Below are 12,225 nucleotides of genomic sequence, written 5' to 3'. Positions count from 1 at the left end.
CTATGCCACAACTTAGGATAAAATATGTATCATACTTACCCCCAAGAGATTTTTAGGCACATAGCCTTCCTTGTCATTGAGCCGAGCCCACCACCAGTCTGTCTCATTGTCATCTTTGCGTCGCAAAATTGTAAGTGCATCTCCTTCATGAAATGACAATTCATCGTTGTTCTGAGCTTCATAATCCCACAGTGCATAAACTATGCCTTTGTTCATGACTCCTAACTTCTCCTGTACACCTGTTAACAAATGTTTTAACAAAAAACAATTTGAAATTAGAAACTATAATTTCAATTATGAAATTAAAATTTAATCATAATTTATATAATATATAAATTATAAATATAAAATCCCTTGCTTGTGGCCAGTAGGAACAAAAATGTAAAGTTTGCATAATTATAACCTATCCCTACTTCACTGCTTCATCAGCAAAAATAACAGCAGCATTATTTATTCATTTATTTGACTTTATTAAATCCTCAACTCTAATGGACTCTGGGTGATGTATAAACTCCAACTGACTCTTGGCAGTAAAAAATAAACAATAAAAATCATTTTTAAACATTGGTATCTTGTTTCCTTTGGCCCTCAAGAAGAGGTTTAATGTAGGGGACCTGGAATACAACCGCTCTGCTGAAATATCCTAATTGTGCAGAAATGGAGACAAGCATTCTTTCAGTTATTTATACCCTATTCCATATTTGAAGCAGCTGTGATTTCCAGGTGATCTTCAAGCACAGCCCCATGATTACATTGTAATAATCCACCTGCTACTTGAACAGTAGTTATAATTTCAGAAGGACCCTAAGTTGCACACCAGTCTTGAATGGAGAAATGCAGTTCCAGCCAACATCTATAATGGTCACTATGTCTAATCAGGATTGAATGAAGTCTATTCTCCACCTTCCAGACCTGATCAGCTTCCAGAAACTGAGTACACTGATAGCCTCAACTATGCATCTCAGAGTTGAGATGCAGAGCTAGGTAATACTGAACCCCCAAATGGCAGAAGCTCTTATCCAGTGGCTTTATGTAGATGCTAAATGGGAAGGGAGGGGAAAGGATCCCCACATATGAAGGGCTAAAAATATGGTCTCCATCAATACTCACTGGAAACCCTGCAGTTGGTCCAGAAGGATACTGTGATTGATAGTATCAAAAATTGCTAAGAAATCAAGAGCACTTGAGTAAAAGGCAAAAAAAGAAAAGGCGAGTGGATGAACACATGAAACTCCATTTGTGCAAACAGTGGATGCACACACGTTCAAAGCTCCATTTGTGCAGAACCATCCTGTCTTCCTTCCCACCATCTCTACTGGTCCACAGAGGTAGAAAGGTTGGGGACTGCTGCTCTAAAGAACCCACCTCTTCCCTTAATACTTGGCATGATTAGTGCCAGGGCTTTGTCACAGAACGCTCAGAATGGAATTCTGGCACCTTTTTTGGATGGAACCTTGTAGGGTAGACAAGGCGGGTTGTATGATGTGTGAGTTCCGGCACCTTTTTGTTTTACAATAAAAGCACCGATTAGTGCATATTTGTATTATATAGTGCAAATACTTTGGTGCCCAGAGAAGAAATTTCTATTGATTGGAGAAGTGAATTCCAATGATCTTTCTTTGATGCAGTTGTTTCTAACCCGGATAAGTCTTAAAAATACAGCCCAGTGATGAGAGCAAAGTAAATGTCTCCTAAAATCAGATCTCATCAGATCTCATTTCCAGTAAAAAGACTATATTTCCTATTTCTTTACAGCCAAACTCCCTCAAAGATAGAAATGAATATGGGAAAAGAATATATCCATCTGCTTTATAATTTCTCCATTCTCATTTAAGCCCTCCCACATACTGACATAATACTTGCATAAGTAAGTCCTGTCTATCCACTGGCCATACTATGTAAAGGTGATATTTTAAAGTGGCAGGTACCTGAAATCTTAAACACCAGTCAAAGTACTGAGCAAAGGAGGAGGAACTATTATTCCTACCAACTGTTATAGTGACCAATCTAAACAAAAGCTTTCTTCATATGACAATATTGTGGGGGTTGTACTGCAATCTTAACATCTGAAGGGCACAGATTGGGACAGATGGCAAGTGAACTTAGGTTTCTCATCTCTCCATTTACACAATCAAATTCAGATAAGAAAGAGTACTGTTCATGAAAATATGTCTGTACACAAATATTCAAAATAAATATTTTTGTACTAATATAAATACTATCTTGAAATGAGCTGAGAAGATACATTATTTAAGTTATGAATCTTCAAATTCTACAGGGAAACATTGAAACCTACCATATAGGAACTGGGAACACTGAATATATCCTTCTTCCATCTCCTCACATTTATCTGCTGCAGTTTCTATATCACTTATAGTTGAAGCAAAAATTGCTGCTCCAGATTCAACAAGCAGCTTACAGAGGTGAACACTGTTGCAACTGGCAGCACAATGCAAAGGAGTCCTGAAACAAAGTAGACACTGGAAAATCAATATAAATAAAGGAAATAAAGGATATAAATATATATGCTAAGATGAAACCAACTAGCATCTGGCTGCTAGTTTTTCTTCCCCAATTGTTAGAAGGGTTATTAATATACCATATTAATACCATACCATCCATCACTGTCTGCTGCATTAACGTTGACCCCAAAATCCAACAAAAATTTAACTATGTGGTGATGGCCAGCACAAACTGCATTGTGCAGGGGGGTGATTCCTTCATCGTTAGGTTTGCTGGGATCATCCACCTAGGAAAGAAGCAGGCATGACTACATGAAATATACATTTGTTTATTTATTAAACAAAGCTGATGAATTTGATCCTATTTCCAAGCTTACCTCATATATGATCCTTTGCACTAGATCAAATTCTCCCTCTAGTGAGGCATCCAACAGCAGGGCCAAGGGATTGAACTTTACCCGCAAGGTATGACCAGTTCTCTCCGAGTCTGGTTTCTTCAGGTTGGTCCTTTTCGTCTGAACAACATTGTGAGAGTTATCTTTAAATTACTTTATTGTGATAATATTCAATTTATCGAAATCCAAATTTTATTTTATGTATTTATTAAATTTATATATCATTAAATATATTAAATTTATATATCTCGCTATCCAGAGCTATCTCATTCTTCATTGTTGAATTTATATACCGCTCAACTCACTATCTCATTATCCATGAGCTAATTAAGATTTAATTTTCATTTCTAATCTGCCAGAACCTAGAAATGAACAAGAACAAATACAAGATGTATTCCAACTTGATCTTTACCTTCTTTTAAGTATGTATAAAATCATATAAAATAGGGACCGCTCCGGTGGGAAGGTAACAGCGTTCCGTGCGCCTTTGGCGTCTAGTCATGCCGGCCACATGACCACGGAGACGTCCTCGGACAAGCGCTGGCTCTTCGGCTTTGAAACGGAGATGAGCACCGGCCCCTAGAGTCGGAAACGACTAGCACGCAAGTGCGGGGGAACCTTTACCTTTACCTTAAAATCATTACCCCATAGTCTCTCAACATAATTGAAAATCTACTTGGGCTATTCTAGGATCTTAATAATCTTCAATCACTACAGAGAGACTCAGCTTTTTATTATATTTCTCTCTCTCTCCTGCTTAAAAATGTGTTGAGTTATTGGTATGACCCACTTTTGCTGGTTATGATTGGATTGTGGAACTTAAACCCACAACAGAAAGTTTTGAAGTATGGCCTCTAATTTATGACTCACAAAAGACAGATACGGCTCATCAGCAAACTTCTAGACTTCATGTCAACCTATTTAAGGATGCCGAAATAGGAATATTGTTAAGCTGTAGCAAGCCAACATTATTTGACTGATGAAATATCCTTTCAGCCTTCCAAGCCACATGTTAAGTCACCACTGGAGAAGTTTGCTATAGAAAGGACATATGGCTTAAAATGATACAAGCATTAACAAATTAAAAACACATTTATTAAAAATATGTTTTTTAAATATGTTATTCCTGTTTTTCTGTAACTTACCACAGGAAGCAGAGGTGTAGGAGGAAGAACAGGTAGCACCTGCACTTCTTCATCATCTGGGGAACTGCCCATGGGTATTGGACTAGGAGGCCGCTCAACAGGAGGAGCCACAGCAGGGTTGTTGTTATCATCCTCAGTTGTCTCAGGAATTTGATTTATAGTTTCTACACTGATCAACTCCTCAGTTGCAGGAGAAGGTAGTTCATTATCGTTAGCATCTGATGAAGGCTCATCAGCAAGAGGAACTGTAGAAGGTACTGCAACTGGATCCTCAACATTGCCATTAGTGTTCATATTTCCATTATCAACATCTGCCAAGGTACCGATGAAATCTTGCGAGTTACTTGGCTCATAAAAAGGGGCACTTTCTATTCCTCCTGCCAAGGTATTAAAGCGCTGGTATAAGAGTTTTTGAATATTTGGTCCACTGGGGCCCTCTGGCTCTGTGATAGAACTTCGCTTCTTCAAAGGCCTAGGAGCATTGGCAAGTTTCCTGCGAAGAGCTTCAAGGTCAGCATCACTTTGGTAACGAAGGGGTGAATGAACAATAGGAGTGAGCTTTGTTGGACTGAGAGGACGAGGAATGTTTTCTACATTACTGTTATCACCAGAGGATGGAGTGATTTCCTGCTCTTGATCTTTTTCACTCATATCATTTGGTGCTTGAGACTGTGATGTACTGGCAGGCAAAGAGCCTTGAAGGAAGGGAAGCGGTGAAGGAGATGTTGAGCCAGACTGTACAACAGGTTTCCCATAGACTGAGAAGAAAAGGTAAGAGAGGGACAGTTAAAAGTAAAATAGAATTATATATAATTTTAAATGAAAAAAATCAAAATTACTTATGCCAGTGGTTGACTTTGTAAAATTTCCTAATACACATATATAACTCTCCAATCCCTTCTACAATCTTCAGAAATTGAAGTATCCCAAAGAGAAAGAAATTATAAGGCCAAACATGTCTGATTATTTCCCATGTTTGATTTATTTTAGGGCCCCCCCCCCCCCCGCAACAGGCACATAAACAGAGATAAGACATATTTTAAGCAGGAATCACAACAAATAATCACACCAAAGGTTAAGTGCTTTTTAGAAGTGTGAATGAGAGAAATCATTTCTTTTCTCCCCTTGAGGGTCAAGATACATTTTAATCCTAGTTCATTCTAGATCTTTCTTTTTATGCTCTTTTAAATTAAACTAAGTCTCACCAAGGCTTTTTATCTCATATATACAGAGACATTAAAATGTCTTTTTATTTCATATATTCATACACTGAAATGAGAAGAAACTCCACTCCCTACTAGCACTAATAGAGCCAGTTTGGCCTAGTGGTTAAGGCAGGGGTCTTCAAACTTGGCCCTTTTATAACTTGTGAACTTCAACTCCCAGAATTCCTCAGCCAGGCACGCTGGCTGAGGAATTCTGACAGTTGAAGTCCACAAGTCATAAAAGAGCCGAGTTTGAAGACCCCTGGGTTAAGGCACCAGGCTCGAAAGCAGGAGACTGAGTTCTAATCCCACCTCAGGCATGATAGCCAGCTGGGTGACTTTCTCAGCCAAACTCGCCTCACACAGTTGTGTGGATATGTTTGCCACTTTGAGTTATTTGTAAAAATAATAAAGGTGACATATAAATAAATTTTAAAATGTTACTTAGTTTGGAAATGTCTACAAGAAAACAAGCTCAGAGAGAACCAAGGACCCCACTATATACAGACATACGTGCATATCTTATCTCTTTTTGATATACATCTCAGAATCACTGTTCACATTTATTAAACTGTTAAACAAACCAAGTCTGATTCCTAAAGGGTTGCAACTTCTAAAGCATAGCCAGAAAAAGTAGCATAAAATTATTCTACCTGCTTTAACTGACTTATTTAGCGTACTATACACAGCTTGTTGATAGTTCTTTGGTGGAGTTGCTTGCTGCAGATAGACTGAATATATGGAACTTGAATTCACAGTTTGAGGCCCTTTCCTAGGAGACTGGGGTCTTGAACCTTTTTCAGCTAAGAAAGGCCTAATGGCCACTGTTAAAGGGAGATCAGGCCTGCTATCACCGCCTGGAAATAATGGTGCATTAGAAGGTTGGTATGTTGGACTTGGAGGCACAGATATTCTCTGCTGTATCTGCTGTGAAGAACTTGGTTGGTGAATGCCACTTGTGGGCGGTAAAGGAATAGGTCTTTGCCGGTTCACTGCTGTAGAACTAGGCCTTGGCAGGCTGCCATCTTTTCGTCTTTCCAAGGAATTAGTGGAACCTGGTCCTGAAGGAACAGAGCTTGGATAGGTCCCATAGTTTTGAGGCAACTGTTTATTTACACCAGGAATAGTTGGTGGCATTTTGCCCACATCAAGACTCTAGGAAAAAACGTTTTAAAAGGCTGGTTAGACTGCTCTATTCCACACGGAAAACTAGGTAACTGAAATATAAATCTAATAACAAGATGCATAAAATTTTGCCAAGGAGCTCCATAGTATAACATTTTAACAAATGAGTTGTATAGATTCTGTACCAAGTTGTACAAGCAATAAAAATTTTAATATTATGTGAAGCAAGAGGGAGGGAGGGAGGGAGGGAGGGAGGGAGGAAGGGAGGGAGGGAGGGAGGGAGGGAGGAAGGAAGGAAGGAAGGAAGGAAGGAAGGAAGGAAGGAAGGAAGGAAGGAAGGAAAACCCACCAGTTTATCAGTACTTCCTAATCCTGAAGACGACAAAGGTTGACTGGATATAGTTCCTTGTTTTAAATTTGCATCCATGTTTGATTCCTTCCAGTCTGTATTAGAGAGGTGTGGTGGTTTTACCACAGTAGTTTGTTTAAGTGCAGGCCATGTTCCATCATTAGCTTGAAAGAAAGGAAAGTTTCATTAAAGATATGCTTGTGGAATAAATCAAACAGATCTAGAAAAAAAATTACATTAAGGAAATAAAAGTAATAATAGAGAAGTCAAAAAACAGGTGTACTTTTAATTCTAAAGGTTCATTATTTATGCACTGTTCTATTCCATACCATGATCAAATTACAAGAGGCTATAACATATCCATGTGAAAATAACTACTTATTTAAAATGGCTACATTCAGAAGACACAGTTTCTGAAGCATATTAATAGCTGATAAAAAAGCAACTCTTATCATAATCAGCTATACATGTTGAAATTCTCTCCTATGGTCATTTCTTAAAAGGGACAAAACAGTCAATGCATTTATAATCAGTGGTTTTGCACAATGAATTGCACAATTTCTGCTTAATTAAGAATGCAATTTAAATAAGGCCCATGACATTAATTCTACAATTAGAAATTAGTTAAAACAGAATTATCAAAATTATAAGGATTATCATTATAAGGAACGGCTGCTGGAATTGGGTATGTCTAGTTTAATGAAGAGAAGGACTAGGAGTGACATGATAGCAGTGTTCCAGTATCTCAGGGGTTGCCACAAAGAAGAGGGAGTCAAGCTATTCTCCAAAGCGCCCGAAGGCAGGACAAGAAGCAACGGATGGAAACTAGTCAAGGAGAGAAGCAACCTAGAACTAAGGAGAAACTTCCTGACAGTTAGAACAACTAACCAGTGGAACAACCTGCCACCAGAAGTTGTAAATGCTCCAACACTGGAAGTTTTTAAAAAGAGACTGGACAGCCATATGTCTGAAATGGTATAGGGTTTCCTGCCTGAGCAGGGGGTTGGACTAGATGACCTCCAAGGTCCCTTCCAACTTTACTATTATGATTATGAAAATATTTAATGGCATTAAAAATGTCTAAGCATATTAAGTTCATTAAGAATTTCTGCCTTAAATTTCTACCTATTTTTAGTTTGATAGGCCAAAAGCAGGGCTCCCTAATTTTTTCAATCATGATTTTGTGCTGAGAAAAAAATAAGGAAAAAATTCTGTTCATGGAATCTAAATTGAATCTAATAAAATAGTAATTGCAAGAATTTCCCAAACATGTAATTAATTATATGTAGTACAATACTCATGTAGGAGTAGCAAGTCATGCTATAGCCAAATATAAAAGACTCTCCTTTTTAATTGTAAATGTTTAGGAGAGGATTTCAACAACAGCATATGATAGAATTATTGTATGCTATCTGCTCCAAATAACCCTTTACTTAATAATAATACTAAATTAAGGGATATTAATGTTAATTAATGTTAATTAGTAGGGACGCGGTGGCTCAGTGGGTTAGGACGCTGAGCTTGTCGATCAGAAGGTTGGCAGTTTGGCAGGTCGAATCCCGAGTGCCGCGTAACAGAGTGAGCGCCTGTTACTCGTCCCAGCTTCTGCCAACCTAGCAGTTCGAAAGCACGTAAAAATGCAAGTAGAAAAATAGGGACCACTATGGTGGGATGGTAACAGCGTTCTGTGCACCTTTGGCGTCTAGTCATGCTGGCCACATGACCACGGAGACGTCCTCGGACAAGCGCTGGCTCTTCGGCTTTGAAACGGAGATGAGCACTGGCCCCTAGAGTCGGAAACGACTAGCACGCATGTGTGGGGGAACCTTTACCTTTACCTTTTTAATGTTAATTAACTTGAATCTAAGTTGTTTCATATAATTTTTCTGATTCTTTGTTACAAAATTATAGTCGTGATTGGTCCTTTGTCAGTCTTAGGATGTTATTAGAAGAGCCATGAAGGCCCAGCTCTTCACTCAGACCTTTGGGGAAGAAGAGAAGGAGACCTCTTGCTTCATTCCATTTGTCTGTCACACTTGCCATGTTTAACTTCTATCTTTATCTTTTATCGGTTTTACTGTAATGTCTTTGTTGTGAGTGCCCGAATCAGCAGCATGCAAGTTTAATAACTTATTATATTACTAAGGAGAAAAAAAAACTGTGCAAAGAAGCAGAAGAAACAGTATACTCAGCTTGTGCAAGACCATGCACATACACACAGAGATTGAAGGGTATGTTTGGGATAAACATTCTATTCTAAAAACAAGCAACTCCCATATTCACCATTGCTCACAAACTTATTCATGCTACTGTATTTGAATTCCAGGAAAATATTCTGCTGAAGATGAAACTTAGAATATACCATTCTGTGTCTTAATTTAACTTATTTAAATTAAAGCTGGAATAAGCCATACTTTTTAGTTAATAAATGAGAATGTAGCATTACTGCAGAGAAATTCTATACCATTAAAATATGTATTTTTTTAGTTTTGATAGTCTGACAATAACTACATTTTTCTCCCATACATACGCATGAGCATGATTTTCAATCTGTGTCATTAAATATCCATTTTGTGATCCTCTACTCAATCACCCAATGTTCATATTATCAATTACTAAATAATCTTATTTTAATTAAATCTCTTCTCAGAAATCCTATTTTAATTAAATCTCTTCTCAGAAACATAAACCTTTCAAGAAGCTGACTAGAATGCAAAAAATGGAATAACAATATATTACAATTTATATTAGAATTTTAAAAGTTACAGATTTATATTCAAATTTAGCATGCTGAAAAGTAATCAGTTGAGAATAAAATGACTTGATTTTTGATTGGAGAGTTAAAAATCATTGAAGAATATATTTGGTTTAAATATATTATGGTTTGTAAAACATACATTTCCAAAACTGATTAGTTTTGTTTCTTGGATACCATGTAGAGCTGCATTCAGGTCTGACATCAAGGTCTGATACAGTCCATGACCACCTATTACCATCATCTAGTAGTACAAAGAATCAGAAAATCAACTTTCTCTACCCACTCAACCCCCCCCCCCCTCGCCCCACCATTACAACAACAATCACCTTGACTTCATGCCTGGCTGCCTAATATGAGGAAGTATGTTCCATATTTAAAGACCTTTTTTCACAGGTAAAAAAATCTCACATAGGATTATAAGCCACCCTGAAATCAATTTCTGGAGTCAAATACTGTATATGAATGTATACAATAAATATAAATAAATTATGCTGACAAGATTGCTTTAATTTAAACACATATCTAAAAGAAGTGACCTCAATCTATAGTTTAAAATCTGCCTTGGAAAGTTTCATAGTCAATATCAGAATATATATTAAAATGTAGGATAGAGACAAGGCAGAATTCTGGCTTGTGGAGTATGTGTTGTTTTTTTACTAAAATTCCAAGACCTATTAGCAAGACACAAGAGCAGAATACCTACTGCAAAAAATGACTGAATGTTAAAAGATGAATCAAGTCAGTTATTTCTGCATTCCATAAACTACAGAGCGTAATATCCAATATATTCAAATACAAGCTATATACTGGTGTAGTTCCAGGTTTTAATTTAATTATATGAAAAAAAATTAAAGTAATAGTTATGAGAATTTTTTCCTCATTTTCATAATGTCAAACTTGACTCCATAGTTGCCTGCCTTTGCTTGCAGTTTGCCAGTGACAGGAGAAGGGTGGTGAATTCCTAAGGGAAGGGGGAGGCTGTGGAATGCACTCCAGCCTTCTGTTGCCAGCAAGATGTTATCCGCCAAGGTCAAGTTATGAAGAATGTTTGAGTGGCACAGACAGTTTTTACCAAAACAAAAGAACTGAACTCAATTGGTAAACTCTGAACTGTGGGTGGCCTGGAGGGGAAAAAGGAGTTTTACCTATGTGGGCATTTGCGGGAAACTCCCAGAACTGACTTTGCTTCTGCTGTGCCTAGACGGATTTTTCAATAAAGCTACACTCTTGGTCATCCTAAAGAGCCGGGAGTTTCTTTTGTTGAATGTGCCAAATGGGACGATTCACACATAACATGCAAGACATATGCACATAGTCACACACAATAAACCTAAGACAAAGCAGTTTCAAGGCCTTTTCAGTTTGAAAAATAGTTTGCCCTATTGATGCCCAGTTATGTGGCAACAGATGGTCAACCTCAAAATGTTAAAACTTCATTATTACTAGATTAGAAGACACTACCAGAAATTCTAACGGTTATAACTAGATTAAGAAGTTGAGGAAAATATCCTAGAAGACAATGACAGAGCCCTTTTGCACTGCTTCCAAAAAACCACAAATTTTACTTGAAAACTTTATTTTTCTTTGTCCTTTGGTATGGGTGACCTGCTTTCTGAAACTACCAGTGGAATTCATAACTGAGATCAAGAATGGAAGTATGAACTTTCTTTTATTCCTGATTTAATTATTTTTTTTAAAAAAAATCCCCAAACTATTCTAGTTAGAAAGGCATCTAGGGTTTACAAAAAGTTTAAAACATTCCTAAAATTACATCATTTGTTTAGCTTGAACACAGCAGAGCATATAAGTAAAGGTAGGATGAACAATGCATGTCTACGGAGATCTCAATCATCCAAGTCCCAAAAGTGTCTCAAAAGTGATTTTTCAAAAGACAACTGGACTGTTTTTTCCTTGAGGAAGAAGAACAAAACATTTTATTTCTTGGATGAGAAACAAAACGTTTTGTTCTTCTTCCTCAAGGAAAAAACAGTCCAGTTGCCTTTTGAAAAAGCATTTTTTGAGATGAACAACGCATGTATTCATGTTTCTTTGGAGACAGAGATTACCCCCAGTATTTTGAAAGCTGAATCCGTTAATGTTAACAAGCTATTCTGTTTCTTCTAGATATATAAAGAGAGTATTAAGGTTTGCTAATCACTGAAATATCTGAATCATTCTCTTTTCTTTCCTCCTCCCAAAAACTCATATACACATTTATCTAAAATACACAGGTGGATATTACAAAACTTCTAAATATTCTTTTCTGTTTAACGTGTATCTGTATATAAAACTTCACATATCCATATTAAAATTAGAATTTCTTAATTTGTCAATAATTTACAAATTCACAATGCACAATTTTAGAACAAATAGATGCTGAGTGAATATTGCGTGTAGCAGATTGAAGATATAAGACAGGGGTGTCAAACTCAATTTCATTGGCCGCATCAGCATTGCGGTTGCCCTCAGGGGGCCGGTTGGGTATGGACTGGGTGGGCGTGGCCTACTGGGTGGGTGTGGCTAGAGTGCGTATGGCCTACTGGGTGGGCATGGCCAACTCTACATTGTTTGCATCAAGGGTGCCTATGGAGGCCTGGGCAGGAGTGGGACAGATCTGAGGGTCTCTGGCAGGAGGAGGGTCTCTGGGCCAGGGCCAAGGCAGTGGGGGCCATTCCCTTACTGTTTCCAGGATGGCTTCGCGGGCCACATGAAACCACTTTGCAGGCTGAATCTGCCCCCCCCCCGGGCCTTGTGTTTGACATGTCTGATATAAGAGAATACAATAC

At 37.7% G+C, this 12,225-nt stretch overlaps 1 protein-coding gene across 2 annotated transcripts in view; it reads right to left on the bottom strand.

Moving 5' to 3' along the window:
• PPP1R13B (protein phosphatase 1 regulatory subunit 13B) overlaps nt 1-12,225 on the bottom strand; it is a 64,748-nt gene that overhangs the window by 3,025 nt on the left and 49,498 nt on the right. The window contains exons 10-17 of one of the 2 annotated variants that reach the window (XM_083360009.1): nt 9,579-9,680; nt 6,682-6,845; nt 5,861-6,362; nt 4,003-4,760; nt 2,840-2,977; nt 2,616-2,749; nt 2,297-2,463; nt 40-239 (exon numbers count right to left, since the gene is read on the bottom strand). In XM_083360009.1, coding sequence (XP_083216135.1) covers nt 40-239; nt 2,297-2,463; nt 2,616-2,749; nt 2,840-2,977; nt 4,003-4,760; nt 5,861-6,362; nt 6,682-6,845; nt 9,579-9,680 — 2,165 coding nt within the window. The remainder of the gene's footprint in view (nt 1-39; nt 240-2,296; nt 2,464-2,615; nt 2,750-2,839; nt 2,978-4,002; nt 4,761-5,860; nt 6,363-6,681; nt 6,846-9,578; nt 9,681-12,225) is intronic. The other variant, XM_083360010.1, reaches the window with a different exon arrangement.

Source organism: Vipera ursinii (genome assembly GCF_947247035.1).
Source record: "Vipera ursinii genome assembly, chromosome: 1".
Taxonomy (NCBI): Eukaryota; Metazoa; Chordata; class Lepidosauria; order Squamata; family Viperidae; genus Vipera; species Vipera ursinii.
The sequence above is the reverse complement of the archived record's forward strand: the minus strand, read 5'-3'. Positions and strand labels throughout refer to the sequence as shown.